General features: G+C 65.6%; 5 protein-coding genes across 5 annotated transcripts in view; 2 read left to right on the forward strand and 3 right to left on the reverse strand.

Annotated features, from left to right (window-relative positions):
* Positions 1–5,088, reverse strand: part of MNEG_2825 (hypothetical protein) — a gene marked incomplete at both ends in the record, with an annotated part of 7,626 nt that extends 2,538 nt beyond the window's left edge. Inside the window, 8 exons of the mRNA XM_014048696.1 lie at positions 1,046–1,760; positions 3,111–3,399; positions 3,580–3,680; positions 3,927–3,962; positions 4,228–4,308; positions 4,569–4,741; positions 4,897–4,969; positions 5,074–5,088. Coding sequence (XP_013904150.1) covers positions 1,046–1,760; positions 3,111–3,399; positions 3,580–3,680; positions 3,927–3,962; positions 4,228–4,308; positions 4,569–4,741; positions 4,897–4,969; positions 5,074–5,088 — 1,483 coding nt within the window. The remainder of the gene's footprint in view (positions 1–1,045; positions 1,761–3,110; positions 3,400–3,579; positions 3,681–3,926; positions 3,963–4,227; positions 4,309–4,568; positions 4,742–4,896; positions 4,970–5,073) is intronic.
* A 469-nt stretch (positions 5,089–5,557) lies between these two features.
* MNEG_2826 (hypothetical protein) lies at positions 5,558–6,956 on the forward strand (the record flags this gene model as incomplete). Its single annotated transcript, XM_014048697.1, has 2 exons — positions 5,558–6,657; positions 6,884–6,956. The coding sequence occupies 2 exons, from the start codon at positions 5,558–5,560 to the stop codon at positions 6,954–6,956; spliced, it is 1,173 nt and encodes a 390-aa protein (XP_013904151.1).
* A 1,691-nt stretch (positions 6,957–8,647) lies between these two features.
* MNEG_2827 (hypothetical protein) lies at positions 8,648–8,905 on the reverse strand (the record flags this gene model as incomplete). Its single annotated transcript, XM_014048698.1, has 1 exon — positions 8,648–8,905. The coding sequence occupies one exon, from the start codon at positions 8,903–8,905 to the stop codon at positions 8,648–8,650; it is 258 nt and encodes an 85-aa protein (XP_013904152.1).
* A 774-nt stretch (positions 8,906–9,679) lies between these two features.
* MNEG_2828 (Adventurous-gliding motility protein Z) lies at positions 9,680–17,417 on the reverse strand (the record flags this gene model as incomplete). The annotated part of the gene is made up of 20 exons (XM_014048699.1): positions 9,680–10,936; positions 11,119–11,274; positions 11,550–11,861; positions 11,905–11,988; positions 12,171–12,391; positions 12,551–12,676; positions 12,867–12,936; positions 13,097–13,189; positions 13,339–13,527; positions 13,706–13,792; positions 13,952–14,020; positions 14,165–14,245; positions 14,434–14,529; positions 14,681–14,767; positions 14,900–14,970; positions 15,136–15,382; positions 15,509–15,725; positions 16,819–16,940; positions 17,068–17,211; positions 17,379–17,417. 20 exons carry the CDS (start codon positions 17,415–17,417, stop codon positions 9,680–9,682), a joined length of 3,768 nt encoding a protein of 1,255 aa, XP_013904153.1.
* Positions 17,418–18,544: 1,127 nt separating this feature from the next.
* MNEG_2829 (hypothetical protein) lies at positions 18,545–18,718 on the forward strand (the record flags this gene model as incomplete). Its single annotated transcript, XM_014048700.1, has 1 exon — positions 18,545–18,718. A coding segment is annotated over one exon (174 nt), but the record flags the coding sequence as incomplete, so codon positions are not given.
* Between the last annotated feature and the right edge of the window lie 695 nt (positions 18,719–19,413).

Raw genomic sequence — 19,413 nt, forward strand, 5'->3', positions numbered from 1 at the left:
CCTCGGCTGGGCGGCGGCGGGGGCGCGGCTTGCGGCTGGCCGCCTTTCGAAGGCCCATTTCGTTTTTTTGGCGTGGCTTGAGCCGCTGGTGGGCCTTCCTCATCCGCAGCCTGTTGCTCCTCCCCCTCATCACCATCATCCTCCTCCACTCGCCCCCGCTTGCCGCGCTTCGCTCCCGCACGCCCGGCAGGCCGTGCCGCCGCCTCGAGCGGGGCTGCCGCAGCTGCGGTTGCGCCTGCCGCGGCGCCCTTGCGCACCGCGCGCCCCTTGCGGTCTCCCTCGACGCAAGTGACCGCCGGAGCCTCTGCCTGCTGCGTGGGCGGCTTGCGCCTGGAAGGTTCCTTGCCACCTAGGGCCCCCTCCGGCCGACCCGATGCCTGCTCGCGCCTCTCGGCTGCCGCCGCGCTTGGCGCCCCGCGCCGCCTCCTGCTGCTGCCCCGCGGCTGCCCCTCCTCTAGCCCCTCGGGCTCCTCCCTCTGGTCGTCGACGTGGGCTGCGCTCCGCTGCTGCTGCTGCTTCTGCTGCCTACGCCCTTCCCGCTGCTCCCGATGTTGCTGTGCCTGCTGCGGCTGCTGCTGCTGCTTAGTGTGGTGGGCCGTGCTGTCATCAGCATTGTGAATGCCGAGTGTGCTGTCCAGCACAGCACCCAGCGCCTGCTCCGCGCTGATGCGCCGCACGCTGCTGCGCCGGCCGCTGGGCTTCTTAGCTGGAGAAGCGGCGGCCAGTGCACCGCTCACGGATGGGCCCGCAGAGTGGGGCGCGTTCCCGTCACCAACACCCGCCGCCGTCACCAAGCCGCCTATCCGCGCCCGCTTGATGCGCTTCAGCGGCTTGTGCTGCCAATTAGAACTGGCCCGGGCGGCCGCCTCCGCCTGTGCTGCCCGCGCTGCAGCCGCCGCGGCTCGCTGCTCGGCTGCAGCGACGACCCCGGCTGCCGCCGCCGCTGCCGAGGCGTCCACTTCCGCTACTGAGCGCGCCTCTGCGTGGGAGAGTCCTGCCCCCTCTGAGACGGCGTCACCCTGGCTGTGGGCACCACTCTCTTGACGAGGCTGGGCTACTGCTGCCGTCGCCTGCTGCGGCTCCTGCTGCTGCTCCGACTGCTGCTGCTGCTGCTGCTGCTGCTGCTGCTGCTGCTGCTGCTGCTGTGGTGGCGGCGGTGGATGCTGCTTATGCAGCAGCGATCGCAGCGCCTCCTCCTCCTCCTCCCCTTCGTCCTCCTCCATCTCCTCCTTGTCCTCCTCCTTCGCATCAGCCCCAACCCCAATCGGCGCAAGGCCAAAGCCCAGGTGTTCCCCGGACGATGGCGCCAGCGCTGTCACAAGATCGCCCAGCTGAGAGAAGCGAAGCGCCTGGCCAAAGCCGCCGCCCGCGCCGCCAGAAGACGGTGCAGGGCAGCCACCGCTGACCCCGGTGCCGCCGGCGCTGTGCGGCGGAGCCGCGGCGGCGGCGGCAGCGGCGGCGGCGTTGCCGTCGCCGCTGCCCGGCGGGCGCCGCCATTGCGGTCGGCCGACGCCGCCGACGTCGGCATTGCCAGATGGCGTGGACGCCGCAGCCGGCGCCGCCGGCGCGCCTCCAGCCGTCGGGCGCTCGGGGGACCCCGTTGCGCACACGGCACCGGCGGCGCCGGCACTGCTGCCCCCCGGGCTGCTGGGCGCGGGCCCTCCGTCCTCCGCACTAGTGCTGGGGTCGGCGCCTTGGGCAGCGGCGGCGTCTTGGCTGCCTCGCACTGCCGCCTGCTGCAGGGCGCCCGTGGCCGCGGCCTGCGGTGTATTAAGGCGGGAGTCGGGATACCCAGGCGGCCGGTCAACCTCGGATGCGCACCAACGCCAACCGGTGCAACACCCACAGGGCGGCGGCACGCACCAAACCCCCGGCCCCGAGCGAAGCGCGCCGCCACACGCGCCAGGGACCTGTTGTTGCCAGCCCCATGCTGCAGCCGCCGCACCTACCTGTTCCAAGGAGGGCCCGCGCGGCGACTGAGGCCCTGGCTCCTGCAAACCCGCCTCTCCTGCCGTCAGCTCTGGTGCGTCGGCGCCCCCCGCGGCCCCGGCCCCTTGCCCCTGGCTCTCCTCATCCTCAGAAGCACCTTCCTGCCAGCCGCCGCCAGTAGGCTGCGTGCTGCCCAGAAAGCCGTCATGCTCTGGCAGCGGCTGCGTGGTCGGCAGGCCGCCGCCCGCCTCCTCCATGTCCGCCATTTCTTCGTCCTCGCCGCCGCCGTCGCCGTCGCCGCCATCACTGTCGCCGCCTCTGCTGGCGTCCGCCTCGCTCGCGTGCGGCACTTCTTCTGCTGCTTGTGGCGCCGCTGCTGCAGCCGCGGGCGCCGCTGCTAATGCATTGGGCGCCCCTGCCGTCGCGCCGCCGTCTTCGTGATGCGAGAACCCCTCCTGCTGCTCGTTGCGACACCGCGCGGCTCCCTCTGCTGCCTGCCCTGCTTCAGCCACCACCTCTGCTGGCGCCGCCGGCGTGGCGGTCGCGGGTGCTGCCGCTGCTGCCGCTGCGTCTGCTGGTGCTGCCTCCGCTAGTGCTGCCGCTGCTGCCGCTCGTGCTCCTGCTGCTGCCGCCGCTGCGTCTGCCGCATCCGCAGGTGTAGCTGCGTCTGCTAGTGCTGTCGCCGCTGCTGCCTCCTCCATATGATACTCCGCCATGGCATCCTCATCTTCGTCTTCTGTCCCGCCGCCCTCCTCCGTGTCACCGCCCTGGACGGCGGCAACGCCCTCCCCTGCCTCACCCGCACGCCCAACGGCCGGGCTGGCGGGGCTCTGCTCATTCTCAGCAACTGCAACCTCAACGGCAGCTGCTGCATCGCCAGGGGTTGCAACGCCGGGCGAGAGCTGCCGGCCATCCAGGCTGCTGGCTGCTTGAGGGGAGGGCTGGGGCGGGGGGCTGCCGGCTACCGGACCCACAGGCGCGGCGCCTGTTGGCTGCTGCAATTCCAATGCTTCACGCCACTGCTGCGGCGACTGCAGCGGCGGCGGCAGCTGTTCCTGCTGATTGGGCGCCTGTCCGCTATCCCCATTCGCCGTCCCCTCTCCCAAGTGCTCTTCGAGCACAACCGGCGCCGACTGCCGCATTCCAGCACCAGAGTCCGGCTGCGTCCGCTCCTCGCTCACCCCCGGGCCCGCGGCGCCGCCCGCGGGCCGCGTCGCCCCGGCCGCCGCCGCGCTGTCGGCTGCGCCCGACGCGGGGAATTCACCATGCTCCGTCTTAAATTCCGCTTCCAGGTCCAGCTGGGGCCCTTCGCCGGCCCCACTGCGCGGCGCCGGCGGTGCCGCGGCGGCCGCTGCCGGCGCCGCAGGCGGCTGGCTGGGCGGGGGCACGACAAAGGGGGCATCGTCCACCAGGCGCCACTCCAGAAGGCACGCGTTGATCCAGTCCAGCGTCACAATGTGGACGCCCCACCTGGGCGGCGGTCGCGAGCACACGCGCGTGCGCATGGGTGAGGAGACGTGGTGGGCGCGCGTGGGCGTGCGCATGCACGCAAATTCTGGAGCAAGCCGGCGCGGAAGTGCCATCGCAGGCAGGGCGTGCCTTGGCGCACGCGCACAGCCGATGAATGCCGCCCCAGGCCCTGAAACGCACGAGTCGGCGGTGGCGGTCTTCTGGGAGCGCTCCAGCGGCAGCTGCACCACCAGGTGTGTCGCGGTGCGCGCCATCGCCCCCGTAAACCTAACGCCGGTGCACTGCAGTGGAAAGGGCAGGGCGGCAGGCCGCGCGGTGGTCATGCAGCCAAGGGCGCATCGCGTCACTCGGCTGGCATACGCTCGGGATGCATGGACAAGCGGGGATGCGAGAATTAAAGCCGGCGATGGGCGGGGCGCGCAGCAGTTGTACATGCGGGATGGGCTGCGCGTGCTGCGCATGTTGTGCGTGCTGCGCGTGCTGCGCGTGCTGCGCGTGCTGCGCGTGCTGCGATGCATGACGCCCACCTGGATCCTGTAGCGCGCCATGTCCCTGTCGGGGCCCTGCAAGAGTGCATGTGCCAGGGAGGCAGGTGGCAGGCCGAGCATGATGGGAGGCGCTGACATGCCCGTTCATTGTGCATGCGGCTGCTGGTCTGGGAGCTGCGCTTTCAGTGCTCCATGCAGTGCGTGAGTGCGCCCAGCGGCCCAGTGTTGATGAGCCCAACCCATCTGGCCACTTTTCTGCAGCTGCTGTGTTGAGAAGCAAAGCAGAGTGTCCCCTGCCATCATCCCCAGATGTGCCGCCGGCCACATGTACAGCCCACACCTTGATGTTCGAGAGGGTAATCTCGTAGCCGGACTCTGCCATTCCAGGGATGGCCGGGCCCGGGTAGGGCGGGAAGTCCTCCTGTGTGCACGCCGCCGCGCGGCGGCTCGTGAGGTTGGGATGCTTGCTGCTGCACCCACGACCGTGCTGGCGCGCCAGCCCCCAAGACCAGGCGTCGCTTGCGCGAATTTGCTGGGGGCTGGGGTGCAGCAAGCGCGCCCGCCCATCCAATTGGCAGCCTCTTGACCGCCGATACAATGCCAAACAAGCGCACGACAGCCCGAGTCTTGCATCTGGACCATTGAAAGAGGCATGCTGCTGCTGTGTGCGCGCGGCCTCACCGGCGGCGGCCGCCGCAGCCTCCCTGGCTCCGCGCTGGCGGTCACATACTCTGCGGCCACCACCTGCACGTGCGGCGCCTCCACGCGCTGCAGGATGGCCTGCTGCGCGTGGCGCACGACCACATGTGTGCACCCCGCCTCGAGAGATGAGACCACCTCGCCGCCCAGGGCGGCTGCACAACGCGTCGGCGATTCCATGGGCGCAAGGGCAAGGGGCGGGGGCTGGCTCAGCTTCGCAGGCCCTTGGGGCCCAGGGTTGCATGGCCGAGCTTGCGCACACAGTCAATGGGATGGCGCGGGGTGCTGCTGTGACTCTGGCGCGGCTCACCTATTTCCTTGCAGAGGCGGTCCTCAAACGAGTTGCCGCCGCAGCCATCAAGGTCGATGACGAAGCGGCAGTCCTGCAGCAAAGGCGTTTGGCGCACGACGCATTTTGATTCCTTGCAAGCTGCGCGCCGTGCGCCGACCAACAACGCGGCCACGCCCACGCACACCGCCGGCCCACCTCCAGCAGCTGCATGTGAGCATCACTTGTGGGTACGATCAGCAATTACACAACCATTTCTGCTCCGCTCAAGTAGCCTGCTAGGAATTCTTAAGTTTGGTGTCAATTACCCCGTGATCTCATGCTGAGATTGCAAACAAGAGTCAAATTTGACGCGCCAAAACTTTTGAGGCAGATACAGCACACGAAAGTGACGTGAGTAACCCGTGGTGCCGCTTGGCTTCAAATCTTGCGAGTGAGAGCGGTGCAACGCCTCCTGAGAAGTCGTTCTGATCATTAAATATAGATCATCTCAAATATACAGCACCGCCCGGCCCCATCTCGCAGACCGGCGATGCACAGAGTCGCAGTCCATCCCATCGGCCTCAGGACTCACGCGCACCGACATGAAACGGCTCGCACGGGATGTTGCAAACATACGCAAGCGCTGCCGGTGCCGCGGGTAGCCCCCTTCACCACGCGCGCCTTGCATGACTGCGTCGTCATGCCGCACTGCATCGCTGGCGTCGACCTTGCAAGCAGCAGCAGCCCCGCAGCCGCGCCCGCCGTGGCTGCCGCCTGGCGCACCGCGGTGGCGGAGGAGATGCAGCTGCCCGAGCGGCGCCCCGCGGAGCTCGTCGGCGAGCTGCGGGCGCTCTCCGAGGCGGCCGCGGCCGCGGGCCCCGATGGGGAGGAATGCCTGTCCGACCTCCTCCTCTCTGGCACGTGGATCCTATCCCTCCGCGCCGCCGCAGCCACCAAGCTGCACACGTTTGGCGCCGCGCGCCTCGCCGCGCTCGTCTCCGCCCTCGGGCGCCTACCGCTGCACGCCGAAGCGTCGCCGCTGCCAATCGGGTTTGGCACGCCGCGCTGGGCGCTGCCACGCGCGGTGGCGGACACGGGGACATGGGAGTCATTCCTATGCGCCACAACCGACGCGTTCCTAGAAGACCTCGACCGGCTGTTGCAGGAAGAGTCGGGCGGTGGCAGCTCAGGGCCCGGACGCGGCGGCGCCGCCGCGGGTGCGCCGCCTGAGGCGCAGGCCGCGCTGGCAGCGTTTGCCTGCGGCCTCGCCGCCAGCAACAAGTGGACAATGGCGCGCGTGGACGCGGGCTGGGTGGTGTCAGAGGAGTGCGAGCGGCGCGTCGCGGCGTTTGTCGCGCTGCACTGGCCACGGCTGGTCTCCCAACTTGAGCGGATCGACGCCGACTCGGCGGCCCCCCCAGGGGAGGCCGCGGGCGCGGGCGCCGCGGGCCAACGGCGCCGCCGCCTGCGCCGCTCGGCGCTGTCGACCCTCCTTGCGCGCGCGCAGCTGCAGCAGCGGATGAGCCCGCCGGCGGCGCTGCTCGAGCGGTTCTTCGATGAGTCGCCGCCGCCAGCGCTCTGGCGGGCGGTGGCGGGCGGCGGCGGTGACGTCATCGCTGATGTCAGCGGCGACGCCGATGACTCATACTCCTTGGAGGACCTCGAGCAGATCGTGCGGACGCTGATGCAGATCGGCTGCAGCCCCTCTGAGCGGTGGCTGCACGGGCTCGTGGGGGTGGTGACCGCGCGGCGCCCCGAGATGGGGCAGCAGCAGCTGCGCGGCTTTGTGGAGGCGCTCAGGTGCGCGGGGCGCCTTGCAATTGATGAGAGGCGGGGCGCGGCGCGTCGCGCGTCGACTAGCGTTGGGGCCTTGCGCATGCCCCCAGGCGCAGTGTCAGTGTGCTGCTGGCCGCACCTGCGAATTCGGAGCCGCGGTCCAACCCTGCTGCACCCCACCCTGCCTCCTGCTGTGCCTCGGCCTGGCCTGAACCCTCCCTGTGCGGGCGCCCCGGCTCCTGCCCTGCAGGTTTTTCCGGACGCAGCGCGGGACCAGCAAGCAGCTGCGCAACGGCATCAGCCTGCTGAGCGAGTGGCTGTGAGCGTGCTGTCCCAGGGGCCCTGCCCTCCCCGCTTTTTCCTGAACGTGGGGCGCCACCCGGTCTGTGCCTGGGCCAAGCAATTGCGAGGCAGGCGCTGACTCCGTTGAGGGATGCCGAGAGACCAACGCGCCGCTTGAGTCGAGAGGGCCAGCGCCCTGCCCGCCATGGGTTGACAAACCCTCTGCGCCCCGTGTACTTGCCCATGCATGCCTGTGCGTGTGATTTTGCGCCGCGAATACGCTCATCGCGTGATCTGTTCCCTCCGCATGCAGTCCGCACCACTCTCGCCGTGCGATGCGGTCGTGTGCCGATCAGAATTGACACATGCTTGGCGGCGCGGTGAGCCCTCATCTTGGCCAAGGGCGGCGCCACCAGCCAAATAATGCGGACGGCCGGCTCTCGAACACTCCACTTGATGGGTTCCACCAGTTGCGCTTTCGTCCGTCTGTCTTTTTTCCCTGGCCGTTCCCCTTCATAATGCCTTCCTGCCCAGCTGCCCCAGCCGTGCAGCGCCTGCGGGCTCCTGCGCGAGGCCGCGCCCCCACGCAACCCAGTCCGCGTTTTCACTGGCATGAGAGAACAACGGCGTGGCGCGCGCGGCCCACTTGCGCGCCGCAAACGTACTCGACCCCAGTGCGGTGTGCCGCACCTGTGACTAGCCGCGTGGCGCAGCCTTGCTGCGAGTCCTGTTCCCCCAACATGCACGCGACGCTGCTGCCACTGAAAGCTGTTCACCTCTGCGCAGTGTGCGCGGGCCGACGCTGGTTGCTTTGCAGGCAGCGTGGGTGTCCTTATTCTGCTACCTGCGCCGCCCACCGTACCCCGCGGCCGCTCATCGCGTGGGTTCGCCCTGCACGCCCAAAGCAGCGCTATTCACTTTGCGGCAAGCGGCTCGCGCCCTGCCCAACAGGCTGGGCTTGTGAGTGGCTGACAAAAGCCTGCGCTATCACATGCACTGATGCCCGGCGGGCAGCATTACCCAGAGCCGCCCATCCAGTGGGTGCAAGCACACATGCAAAGGGACACCGTCTCAGGGTTACATGGAGCGGCGCAGTTGCATGGCACGCTTGGCATCAACGCCTCTAGTGTACACACACGAGAACGCAGCAGCAGCACGCAAGTGGGCTATGAAAGCAGAGGGCCTGAGTGGGGTGCATTTATCGCTCCTGTCCTCCGCTTGTCGCCGCTCATTGCATGCAGGCAGACGCAAAATGCAAGGGGGCGCTACCAAAAGGAAGGCGGATGAAAATCCGCTGAAAATCCGCTGGAACATCAATGAGGGCATACCAGGTTTGAGTTGTCTGTCTGTTGACCGCACAGTCGCCGCGCGGATTCCTGCTTGATGGCGTGTGCGAGACACACTCGCACCAGCCTCGGCACGCGACAGGGGCGGTGCGTGTGAGTTTGTGGCCTGACGTTCAGTCCAGTCTGAAAGACAAAGATGGTGAACGAGCAAATCAGCATGGCCACTTGCCAGGGCCAACCAAGTCCGGCATGCCGGCAACGACGCGCTGGCGCCGTTGGTGGGAATCCAAAAAAGAATGATCAGAATCTTCAGGCCGAAACCGTGGCTGCCAAGGCGTACATGCGTACAATCATGTTAGTATGTCTCAGAATCCATGCACTGGCCTCTGCAGGCAAGCGCTGGGGCTGAGCGGCCACGCCGCGGGAGGGTGGCAAAAAGGGCCGGATCAAATCGACTGCTCCAGGTCGCTTGAGACGACGCTGCTGCTGAGCGACGCAGACTTTCGGTGGCCGCTCATCTCTTGCAGCTCCATCGTCTGCTCAGGCAGGGGCTTCTCCGGCCCTTTGAACATGGAGCCGAATGCGGTGGCGCCCTTGCCAAAGCTGCTCCACGCGCCCTTGCCGAAGCGCGCAATTGCCTTGCGCGCGGGCGCGGGCGCCGCCGCCTTGGGCACATCCACGCTGGAGGTGGCCTCGGGCTGCATGACTGAAAGCTGTTATGAGAATCCTGAGCAAAGCCTGGGAAGCGTGGGAGGGCGTTGTGAGCAGGGCGGAGCAAGGCTGACGACGACTCGCGCCATGACGGTCAAGCATTTTGGCCTGACACTGAGCTCTGGATGGCGTGAAATGTCTCCGACTTGAGTGATGCGGGTAAAGGCCGGCCCTCCATGCCATGCGCACCTCCAGCTGGAGGAGTGAGGAGCGTGAAGACGTGCCTCGGCGATGTTGATAGCTGAGGTAAAAACGTATATGACGTATTTTCAACAACGGATCGCCACGGAAGCATGCACGGCTCGGAAATCGACCCAGCTGCATCGAACGGGAAGCTGGGAGCCGCAGCGGGCATGTGAATGTCGATCACTCTGGCATGTGGGATGTTTGGCAGGCCAAAGGTGCTAGCTTGCCCTGGGGCTGTGCTTCGTCCCGTAGCTTTGTGTATGCTCGCGCTGATCTGACCAAGTTCTGTTGACCACACTGCGCATGCATGAGCCCCTCAAAGAGGGCCTTTTGGCCGAAGGAAGGAGGACGGCCTAATTCATCACAGCACTGCACTTACAGTACCGCTATCAGCTGATGCGGCGGTGGGCAAGATTTTCTCAGGGCGCCCCAACAGACTGCACACAGACGCAGTGTCGCAACATGATCAATTGCCAGGTGCAAGCTTCTGTGGGTCCATATGTCAGCTACAAAACGATGAGTAAGTGATCAGAGTCCGAAGCTTGTTGTGGCAGGGCAGGTGTCCACGTGCTGGCATCCCTTCATCCGCTGGTGCTGCGCTGCTGCATTAGTGGCTGCTGCTGCTGCTCCAGCTGCTGGGCGCGCCCCGCCGCCATCGCCGCCGCCATGGCAAGCGCACTCATCACCCCGCTCCACTGCAGCATGGGCACCACCACCCGCCCGAATGCGCCCCGCCGCCGCCTCCGCCCGCTTTCTGCCCCGCTTTCCGCCGCCCCCGCCCCCCCAGCCGCACCCTCGCCAGTCGAAGTCCCCCCTTGATCCTCCGCCGCACCGCCTAACTCCACGTCTGCTGAGGCCGCTGTTGCCATGTTGGCCGCCTTGCTGCCTGGCTGCGCGGCCTCAGGGTGGAAGGCTGCAAGTTGCGCCTCCAGGTCCACCTTTGCAGCCTCGAGCTCCTTCAGCTGCAGCGCCTGCATCTTGGACTGCCGCGCCGAGCGCGCGCGCTGTGCTGACAGCGCAGACAGCTGCCCCTCCAGCTCCCGCACGCGCGCCGCTGCCGCGTTGGTCTCGACCCTGACACTTGCCGCCGTCGCCGCTGCCGCGGCCTCAGCCGCCGCCGCAGACAGGGCTGCGTCAGCGTCGGCGCGGGCGCTCTCCGCGGCTGCCTGTGCGGACGTCAGTGCCCGCGTCAACCGCTGTCCCTCGACTTCGGCCAGCCGCAGCTCCTGCTGCGCCGCGCGCTCGCGCGCTGCCGCAGCGTCGGCCGCGCAGCGTGCCTCCTCGCACTTTGTGGCCAGGGACTCCGCTCTCTGCTGCGCGTGCTGCAGCCGCGCTTCCAGCTCCCGCAGCGCACTGCCCCCCGACGACACAGACGCCGCCAGCTGCTCGCCCAGCCGCGCCGCGGCCTCGCGCGCGGCGCGTGCATCCGCAGCCGACTCGGCCGCCGCGGCGCGCGCGGCGCGCTCGCCGGCGTCCAGCGCGGCCGCGGCCTCCTCTGCTGCCAGCTGCGCAGCGGCCGCCCCTGCCGCCTGCCTCTCGAGCTCGGCCTGCGCCTCTTGTGAGAGCCGCACCTCCGCCTCTGCTCGGCTGGCGCGCTCCTCCGCATCGCACACGCGCGACTCCGCCGCCCGCAGCAGCTCATGTATACGCCCCACGCCCTCGCGCTGCGCAGCCAGCGCGGCCTCCACCCCTGCCAAGCGTGCGGCTGCCCCCGCCGCCTCTGCCAGCTGGGCACGTGCCACCTCCAGCTCCGTGCCCTGGGCGGCGGCGCGCTGAAGCAGCTGCTGGCACTCCGCATCGCGCGCCGCGCACAGCTCATTGCTGGCTCGCAGGTCAGCCTGGTTTGCAATTTTGAGGGTTTGAAAGTGTTGGGAGGTTTATTTGAGAAGGCATGCGGTGTGTGGGTGGGGGGTCTTGCGCAAGGGCTGAAGCGCCGCTCTGGACCGACCAAGCCTGACGCAGAGCACCAAGGCGGGGCATGCCGAATCCTTGTCACCGCCATGTCGGGCGCACAGCCTACCTGCAGCTGCGCCAGCTGTTGCTCCAGCTCCGGCAGGCGCTCCTTGGCCGCCTGCATTTGGTCCGCGCGCGCCGCCGCCTGGTTGCGCGCCTCTACGGCAACGTTTTTCTCGTCCTGCAGCACGTCGATTCGCTTGATGGCGGTGTTGAGCTGCTTCTGTTGGCATTGTTACACGTCAGAGAGAGGAGACAGCAAGAAATAAGAAGGGATGTGGGAGAAAGGGGTGGGAAGATGTTGTGTATGATGGTGTGTGAATATGTGTATATGTGTGTGTGTGTGTACCTTATGTGCCCATGGGCAATTGCTGGGCAATTGGTGAATCCAGGCTGCAAACGCTTGGCGCACCACGGGTGCAGAATGACGCGGAGCAGAGCAGCCTCTGGACAAGTCGAAATGGTGTCGTGCTCAGGGCACAGTGGGCCAATGCCCACCTGCAGCGTGAAGATGTCCTCAGTTGCGCCATTCAGCTGCTCCTGCAGCCGGGCAGCGTCCGCCAGCAGCTTGCGCGCATGGCTCGCCTGCGCATTGCGCTCCGTCACGGCTGCGGCAGCAGCTGCATGCAGCTCAGCCTGCGGAACAGGCCCCCAACGTGGGGCAGCAACAGTGTCAAACTGATTTCTCAGACACAGGCAGCTGCTGCTGCCGCTGCTGTGGCTGCTGCTGCTGCTGCTGTTGCAGGGCTCTGCCAGCGGACTGCTGCGCATGCGCACTGCTTTTTGCGGCAGGCCGAGCTGTTGCTCCCGCTGCAAGCCACGAGCGGTGGCAGCAAATGGAACGTCAACCCACCTGCTGGCCTTCACTAGCCTCAAGCCGCCGCTTAAGCGCTGCAATCTCAGCATCCTGCGCCGCTTCGGAGCGCGCCTCGGCCAGCTGTGTGGACATAGCAGGTAACAGCCAGTATCATTAAGGTCAAGCAAATGTGGCCCCTGCCGGCGCCCCGCTGGCTACCAAGGCATCTTGCTAAAACGTGCCTGCTCTCGTTGTTATTGTGCTCGCAGCGTGTCGCAGGCTTGCAGGTCCGCAGATAGCAGATTCGCAGCCTGAAAACCAACCTGCGTGGCCTCCGCCAGCTCAGCAGTCAGCCGCTCCGCCTCCGCTGCCAGCTCCTCAGCGCGCCCCTCTGCCGCAGCCGCCCTTGCCGCGACGGCTGCAGACCCCGCGCTCGCGTCCCGCGCCGCCGCCAGCTGCTGCTGCAGGTCGCTGTGGGCTGCCGCCATGTCCGATAGCTCCTCCTCCAGGCGGACGCGATCCGTGTTCGCAACGCGCATCTCTCCTGTGACGGAAGCACAAGCATCTCATGAAGTGTTTGTGTGCTTGCACCACACACGCAATTCTACGTCTTGAAAAAGGTGGCCTAGGCTGCTGCCGCCCGCTCGTTTGATGCACCAATGCTCAGAAATGACCAGCAGTCGGCCCCCATGCCCCAGCTCACCCGTGAGGCGGTCGAGGTTCCTCTGCTGCTCGGCCAGCTGCCCCTCCATCCCTGCTAGCGCCTTGCCACGCCCTGCCAGCTGCGCTCCCAGCGCCGTGAGCGACGCGCGCTTTTCCTCCAGGGTGCCTGCAGAAGTGCAGCGTCATGGCGGCAGCGAGGGCTGTGGTAATCAACAGCATAATGGAAAGGGTAGACAAAAGATGCGCAAAATAATCAGCTGTGACCGTGATCGCATTGCACAACCACACCATCTTCAAATTGTGGGGGTCCAGGTGGGGTGAGGCTGCCCGCGCGAGTACTCCTGCCCTGGGCGCACCTTCCAGCCCGGCCTTGTGGCGCTGCAGCTCTGAGATGACGTTCATCAGCTGCTGGTGCTCGTCAAGTTTCTGCGGGCGCGCGGGACCGTTAGTGGCGCGCGATGTGAATGACAGCGAGCGCAAGGCGCACGCACCTCGTGCTCCCTTACGGCGTCCGGGGCGCTGCAGTCCCACCCTTAAATTGCTGGCCGCGTCATGCAAGCTGCATGGGGACAGCGAGCCTGCACACCTGCGCCAGCGCCCCCTTGAGCGCCGCCTCGTTGCTGCGAAGCGCCGCCTCGCGGCTCTTGAGGTGCTCCTCGCTCTCTACCAGCGCCTCGACCTGTGATACAGACAGATGTACGGTGCAGGCAAACAGCAGATTGCGCCAAGGCACACACTTAGCACGAAACTGCATGGTTGCCATTGCCTGAAGCTCGACAGGCAGGGAGGCAAGGCTGTGCGCGCAGACAGAATGGTGCCGCCACCAACCTTGCTCTGCAGCTGGTTGCGCGCGACCTGCAGCAGGTTGACCTTGCTGTTGGCCGCCGCTAGCTCGTGGCCAAGCCGCTCCATCTCCTCTGCGCCGAGCGCCGCCTCGCTGGTCGCGGCCTGCTCGCGGCGCCGAGCGTCCCGCAGATCCTTCTGCAGCTGCACCAGCCGCGGGCTGGGCGTGTGCTCCTGGTGGCAGACACATGGGTCAAGGGCGCGTCAAGGCGGCGGCGGCTTGTGTGATTTTACATGAGATGCTTTCGCTAAACAGGCGCGCCGATGTCATAGGGCTGGGCGGTCGGCAGTGGGTAAGTGCAACGTTGTACACACAACATGTTAAGCTTGGAGGCCATCTCCCAGCGCCCACCTCTTCATGGCGCGCGTCCATGAGCTGCTCGTGCAGCTGCTTGTTCAGGGACTGGGCAGCCATCAGCTCCGCCTTGACCAGGTCAATCTGCATTTTGTTAAAGGACTTTGTTCAGAGACTGTGACGGCTGTGAATGCCAGGCATATTGATTTCTTATTGATTACGTAACATGCACAGCTCGGCCTGGTAAACCGAGCTGGGAAGCTGCTGTTTAGAAAATGCTGCAGCATTACCGGCGTTGCTCACCTTGTGATGCATCTGCCCCAGTACATCCGTCTGCACCATGGTCTGCTGCAAAGTCGCATCCCTCTCAACCTGCATGCGCGCACCGGCAGCGACGTACACCAATTAGTCGTGCATGCGCATTGCTCAGCCGCATGCGCTGTACCTAAGTCCTTGCAGGGCGTGCAGGAGGGTCGGCTAGGGTGAGCGTTGAGGCTAGACAATGGAGCGGCTCACCTGCACTTCGCTCAACTCGCTCATCAGCTCGTTGATGCGCAATTGCAGCTGTGCTGTGCTGGTCATGTTATGCGACAGGGCCTGGCAAGGAGCATTGGAAAGGGCAGATTCGGCTGCTTTGTAGCAGCAGTGGCACTCTCCTGCGGTGGTCATTGCTGCTGTTTTGACTCATTGGCCTGCTCAAAGCCGTGCACAACATGGGGTTTTACGGGCAGAAATGCGGAGTGGAGGTCCTTTGTCACTGCAGGCCGCACGAAATCAGTGCCCACCGTGCGCATGAGCTCAGAAGTGGTTGAAGTAGCCAGATTGCCGCAGCGCTCGTCATCCAGCTGGCGCTGCAGGTCCGCCACCTGTGCGCGCGCCTCCTGCATGCAGCAGAAAGAGTTGATTTATGCAAGCGCAGCGTTAGAAGGCGAATGATATCCCACAACCTGAGAGTCAGCAACATGCCTTCTGACGCATGACATGCGTCATGTGCGAACAGCAAGCACAAACGCCTTTTGGGCTGCCACAAACCTGCAGGGCCGTGCTGTCATGGGCGTGGCCCTGCTGCAGCTGCTGTCGGAGCTCCGCCTGTTCGCCTTCCGATCGTGCCAGCGCAACCTGCATGAGCACGTGCAGCGGTTGCGTGGGCTTGCACGTCCTCACTTGCGCAGGCTGAGGTGGGCTTACTTGCGAGTGTTAAAGCACACACATCAATGGCAACCGTAGCCAGATAGTCAACACGCCACGCACCTGCAATCGCGCCTTCTCAGCTTGCTCTGCTTCCAGGCGTGTGTGCGCCTGTGCCAGCTCCGCAGCTGCAGCTGCTGGTGCACGTTGACAATGTTGAACTTAAGGATGCAGGAAGTGTAGTGGTGTTCCTGAGCTCCATCGGGTGTGCTGTGTGAAGCAAGACGCCTTATCGCAGGTGCACAACCTTGGAAGCGCCTCTGCCAGCCGCTCAACCCGTAAATGCATACGTCGCTCACCAGCAGAAGGGGCCCCAGCTTCGGGGCTCGTCGACAGGGTGGTTCGCGGGGGGTTGCTTGCAGCCCCGACTGAGTGGCCCCGACTAGCAGCGCTGCTCGCGCCGAGAGCTGCGCCCGCCCCGCGCGCCGGCCCGCCGGGTGCGGCCCCGTGCTGTGCTGCGTAGCTGGGCAGCCGCGAGTTGGAGGGCCTCAGCAGAGAGGAGACGTCGGATGATCGCCGCGGCGTAGCGTATATGCTGCTGCTGCCCTGCGCGTCGGTAGGCAGCGGGGTCAAGTCAGGGACGCAGGCGGACCAAGACGCAGTACTGCCGTGCAACGCATGCAAGCCCAAAGCCATGCCGAGCTTGCGGCGCCCCGCCGCCTGTACCCGCACCGTGCTCTTGGTTGCCGACCCTGGCGCCCCAGCGGTGGCGCCGCCCTGGCCGGACGCCGTCCGCGTGCCCGATGAAGCGGCCGAGTAGGTCGAGCCCGCACGCGCGCTGCGTGGGGGCTGCGAGAGGGCCTTGAGGTTGAGGTTGTCCACACTCCTGGACAGCACGTCCGGGCCGCCGTGCAGCCCCGACGACTGGCGCTGCAGAGCCGTGGAAGCCCTGGGCAGTTTGCGGTTCACGAAGTGGGTTTGGGTGAGCTGTTGCCGGCAGTAAGCGGCAAGGGAGGGAGGGACAGGTGTCTTTGATTCAATGACATCGGCTGGCGTTCCTGCCGAGCTCGATCAGTAGCCATGCAGGGGCCTCGGCGCCACTTCACTGGCTGTTGCTCCAGCGCCGACCTGCTTGTGCTTGAGAACTTTGGCAGGTCCCTGGGCAGCTCCACAGAGGCCCTCGTCGTCGATGCTTTGGCAGCGTAGCCTCCAGCTCTGCGTCAGCAGACCGTGGTTTTGATTGAGGATGCCGGTTCAAACTCCCGAACGACAGACATCACCCCTAATCCCACCTGCTGGAGCCACCGCTGTGCGCCCTGCTGATTCCGCAGTGTGTAGGAGATGTGTCTCTCTCCGGCACGGGCTGCAGATCCCTACCCGAGGCTGCACCATTCGCCTTGCTGGTCATGCTGCCTGCTCCTGAGAGACGCCTGCCATCCGAGCTCATGGAGCCCCACAAAATAATCTACTAAGAGCTTGCGCTGCGTGATCGCTCCCAGATCATGTCTCAGCGTCTGAAGACACCGCGAGTGCCGTACGATAGCACACAGACTGCGGCACCCAGCATCCAAGTGCTACAGGACAGCTGGTGGTGCTGGAAGTCACAGTGACGTGACAGTGACCAAGTGCCGCTCAGGTCCCGTTATGGCCATGGCAGGTCCCGTTGCGTTGTTGTGGGCCCTGGCAAGTTCGGCTGTGAGGTGGCGTTCAGGGCAGTTCAGGTCTGGCAGTTTATCTTAGTTGGTTGCGCACGATGCGGGATCTGAACAATACGTTACTGAGTTACCGCCCAGCCGCGTGGGCAGAGCCGACAAATTGCAGTGGAATCTTTGGTTGCTGCACCCCGGTCCATCCTCTCATCCTCTCCCTCCAAGAATCCAACCGACACATGGAACATTGCACGTAGCCTGCAAACTCAAACACACAATGGACATCATTCCACTGCTGTACAAACCGTTTGCCATCCTGCAGCACTGTGAAGGACAAACACGTGAATGAGTGAAGGCGTCCGCAACATCGGGTGCTGCAACAACACTACTCACAAGGCAACAGCCTTGCCCGTGTGCCGCTCCTCCAGCCGCTGCTGCAGTTTTTCAAGTGTATCCTTGAGCATCGCCGCGAACTCTGCCTGCATCTGCTTGATCTGCTGCTGGTGGCGCAACTCCTGCGGCAAGGGCCGGATTTTGCCAAGGTTCAGCATCCCTGACTGAACACACAGCGGCTGCTGGCGCCAGGCCACGGTGAGCATGCAGCACGCCAGCCAACCTGCACCTGGCCTCACCCACGCTCACCAGCTCTGCCTCATGGCCCTGCTGCTGGCCCATCCGGCTCTGCAGCCCCACAATAGCCGCCTCACGCTCCTCCAGCTGTCCGCGCAGCTCCCGCTGCTGACCCTCCAGCTCATTTATCCGTCTGTCCAGCTGCTCCCTTGCGCCCTGTTGGGACCAGGACAGCCATATCGGCGGCTTTGAATCGTATGCAATGCAATGCTATGCAGTAGATGCTTCCATTACTTGGTGTTGTGTGTTGCACTTTGCAAGGCTTGCAAACACAAAGGCTGCCTCACATCAAATGCTCCCACGCACACACGCCTCTGGCCCACCTCGCTCTGCCGCTTGATGTCTGCAGAAACATCCAGCATGTCGGAGCGAAGTTGATCAAGCGCAGCCTCGGCTGCCTCGGCGCGCTGCCGCCACGCCCGCTCCGCATGGCGCGCCTCTGTGGCCTGGCACGAACAGATGACACTGTGAGGCCCGCTGTTACGTGACTGCGCCGACAACACACATGCTGTCATGTTGAGTTTGCAGGAACACAAGGCCTCCACTTCAATTGCGACAAGGCCCTTTCTGGCATCATCGCGCGCCGCTTCGTCACCACCTCAACAAGTGCCCGCGCGCCCTTGCAGCTTAGCTCAGCTGCAATGATGTAGTGGCATCACCTCGTGCGCTTTGATGTCCAGCAGCCGGTTCAACGACTGCACCTCCGCCTCAGCCCATGCCAGCCGTTCCTTCTCGGCTGGTTTTCCGACATCAGTTTTCTTGATTGCTTTTGGCGGCATGCCCCGCGGCCACCTAATGCAGCACCGCGGTCAACCTGCACGTGCGTTCAGTGTTGACCGCTGCGCCAGAGCGCGCACTTTGCGGCCTGTCTTGAAGCCTCGGCAACCGGCGCTAGCTGTCACACCCGATTAGCATGCTGTGTCGCGGTGCCGACGTTCCCGAACCACCATGCCGCTGCCAGGCGCTGATGGGTTCACCCCGTGCTCTGAGCAAGGCAATTGTCATGCAGGATTTGATGCGTGTAGACGTCAAACTGCTCAAAATGCTGCTTTTAAAAATTTTCGTCTAAAATACGGGAGAGGTGAGAGTAGATCCAAGGTCGTGGTCTCGTCTGCGTCAGTTCTGTTGCTGAGCACGGGGGCACCGCAAGGGCGCCAAGGCGATTGAAACGGAAAGAAGCGCCGATAAATTTGGTGAGATTAATATCACGATTCAATCACAATCCAGCCATCGAGCACGAGGACTGGAGTGAGTGCATGCATCGGTGAAAGCGACCACGGCCCCCTCGCGGGCTACGAGGACTCAAAGCGTGCTCCCATTTGCCACACGACAGGCTGCAGGCCCCTGACGCGCCCGGCGCGCGCGGGGCGCCCCGCGTCGCGCGCGGCCCGGGCGCTGTGAGCACGCTCGCTCCCCACGACACTGTGCGTGCCACCGGCCTGAACAGCCGGCCCCTCAGCCGCTGCGCCGCTGCGGCGCCGCTGGAGCGATGTTCACGGCTGACTGGGCGCTGCGGCGGGTCCTGAAGTTTGTGCTCAAGCGCAGCGTCGGGAAATTCCTGCAGACCGACCTTGATTTGGAGCAACTGGATGTACAGCTCGGTACAGGCGCCGTTGAGTTGCGCAACGTCTTGCTGAATTGCAACACCATCAACCAGCGGCTGGTGCGTCACCCGCGAACGACACTGCGCGCGAGGAGGGCGTCAGGGGCCGGCCGGGCGCGTGGCGGGCGGGGAGGGAGCAGGGTCGGCTGTGTAGGGCGCTGCGGGTGCCGTCGGACCCTGGCAAATAGCAATGTACCATTACTGGTTGTATTGCTTGTGTGCAGGCCGATGCATGGGTGATGCGCTGCAACTGCCTCGCCTTTCTGCCGCGCCAGCATCGTCTGCGCATGTCCTTGCATGCATGTTGTCACACGCATGATTTCACGCGGTGCCGCCACTCACATGCGCGCCGCCACCTCGCCCCATGCCCTCCATGCAACCGCGCCCGCGGCGCCTGTGCAGGCGCTCGAAGGCTGGCGCGTCACCGCGGGTTATGTGGGTGCTGTGCGTGCCAGCATCCCACTGGCGACGGTGGCCGCGGCGCAGCAGAGCGGGTGCTCTCCGGGCTCTGACGCACGCGCAGATGTCGAACTGGATGAGATCTTGATCAGCCTCGCCCCCATCACGGCTGACGACGCCGCCGACAACGCCCGCGCCGCGGCTGCGGCCGCAGACGGCCCGCCGCCGGCGCCCGGCCGGGCGGAGGCGGCGCCGGGCTGGGGCGGCGGCGGCGGCGTGGCGGCCGGTGGGCGGGACGGCCCCGGCGGCGCGCTCGGCGGGCTGGGGGCGCTGCTGAGCCTCGACGACCTGGCGGG

The sequence above is a fragment of the Monoraphidium neglectum genome (genome assembly GCF_000611645.1).
Source record: "Monoraphidium neglectum strain SAG 48.87 unplaced genomic scaffold scaffold00334, whole genome shotgun sequence".
Classification (NCBI taxonomy): Eukaryota; Viridiplantae; Chlorophyta; class Chlorophyceae; order Sphaeropleales; family Selenastraceae; genus Monoraphidium; species Monoraphidium neglectum.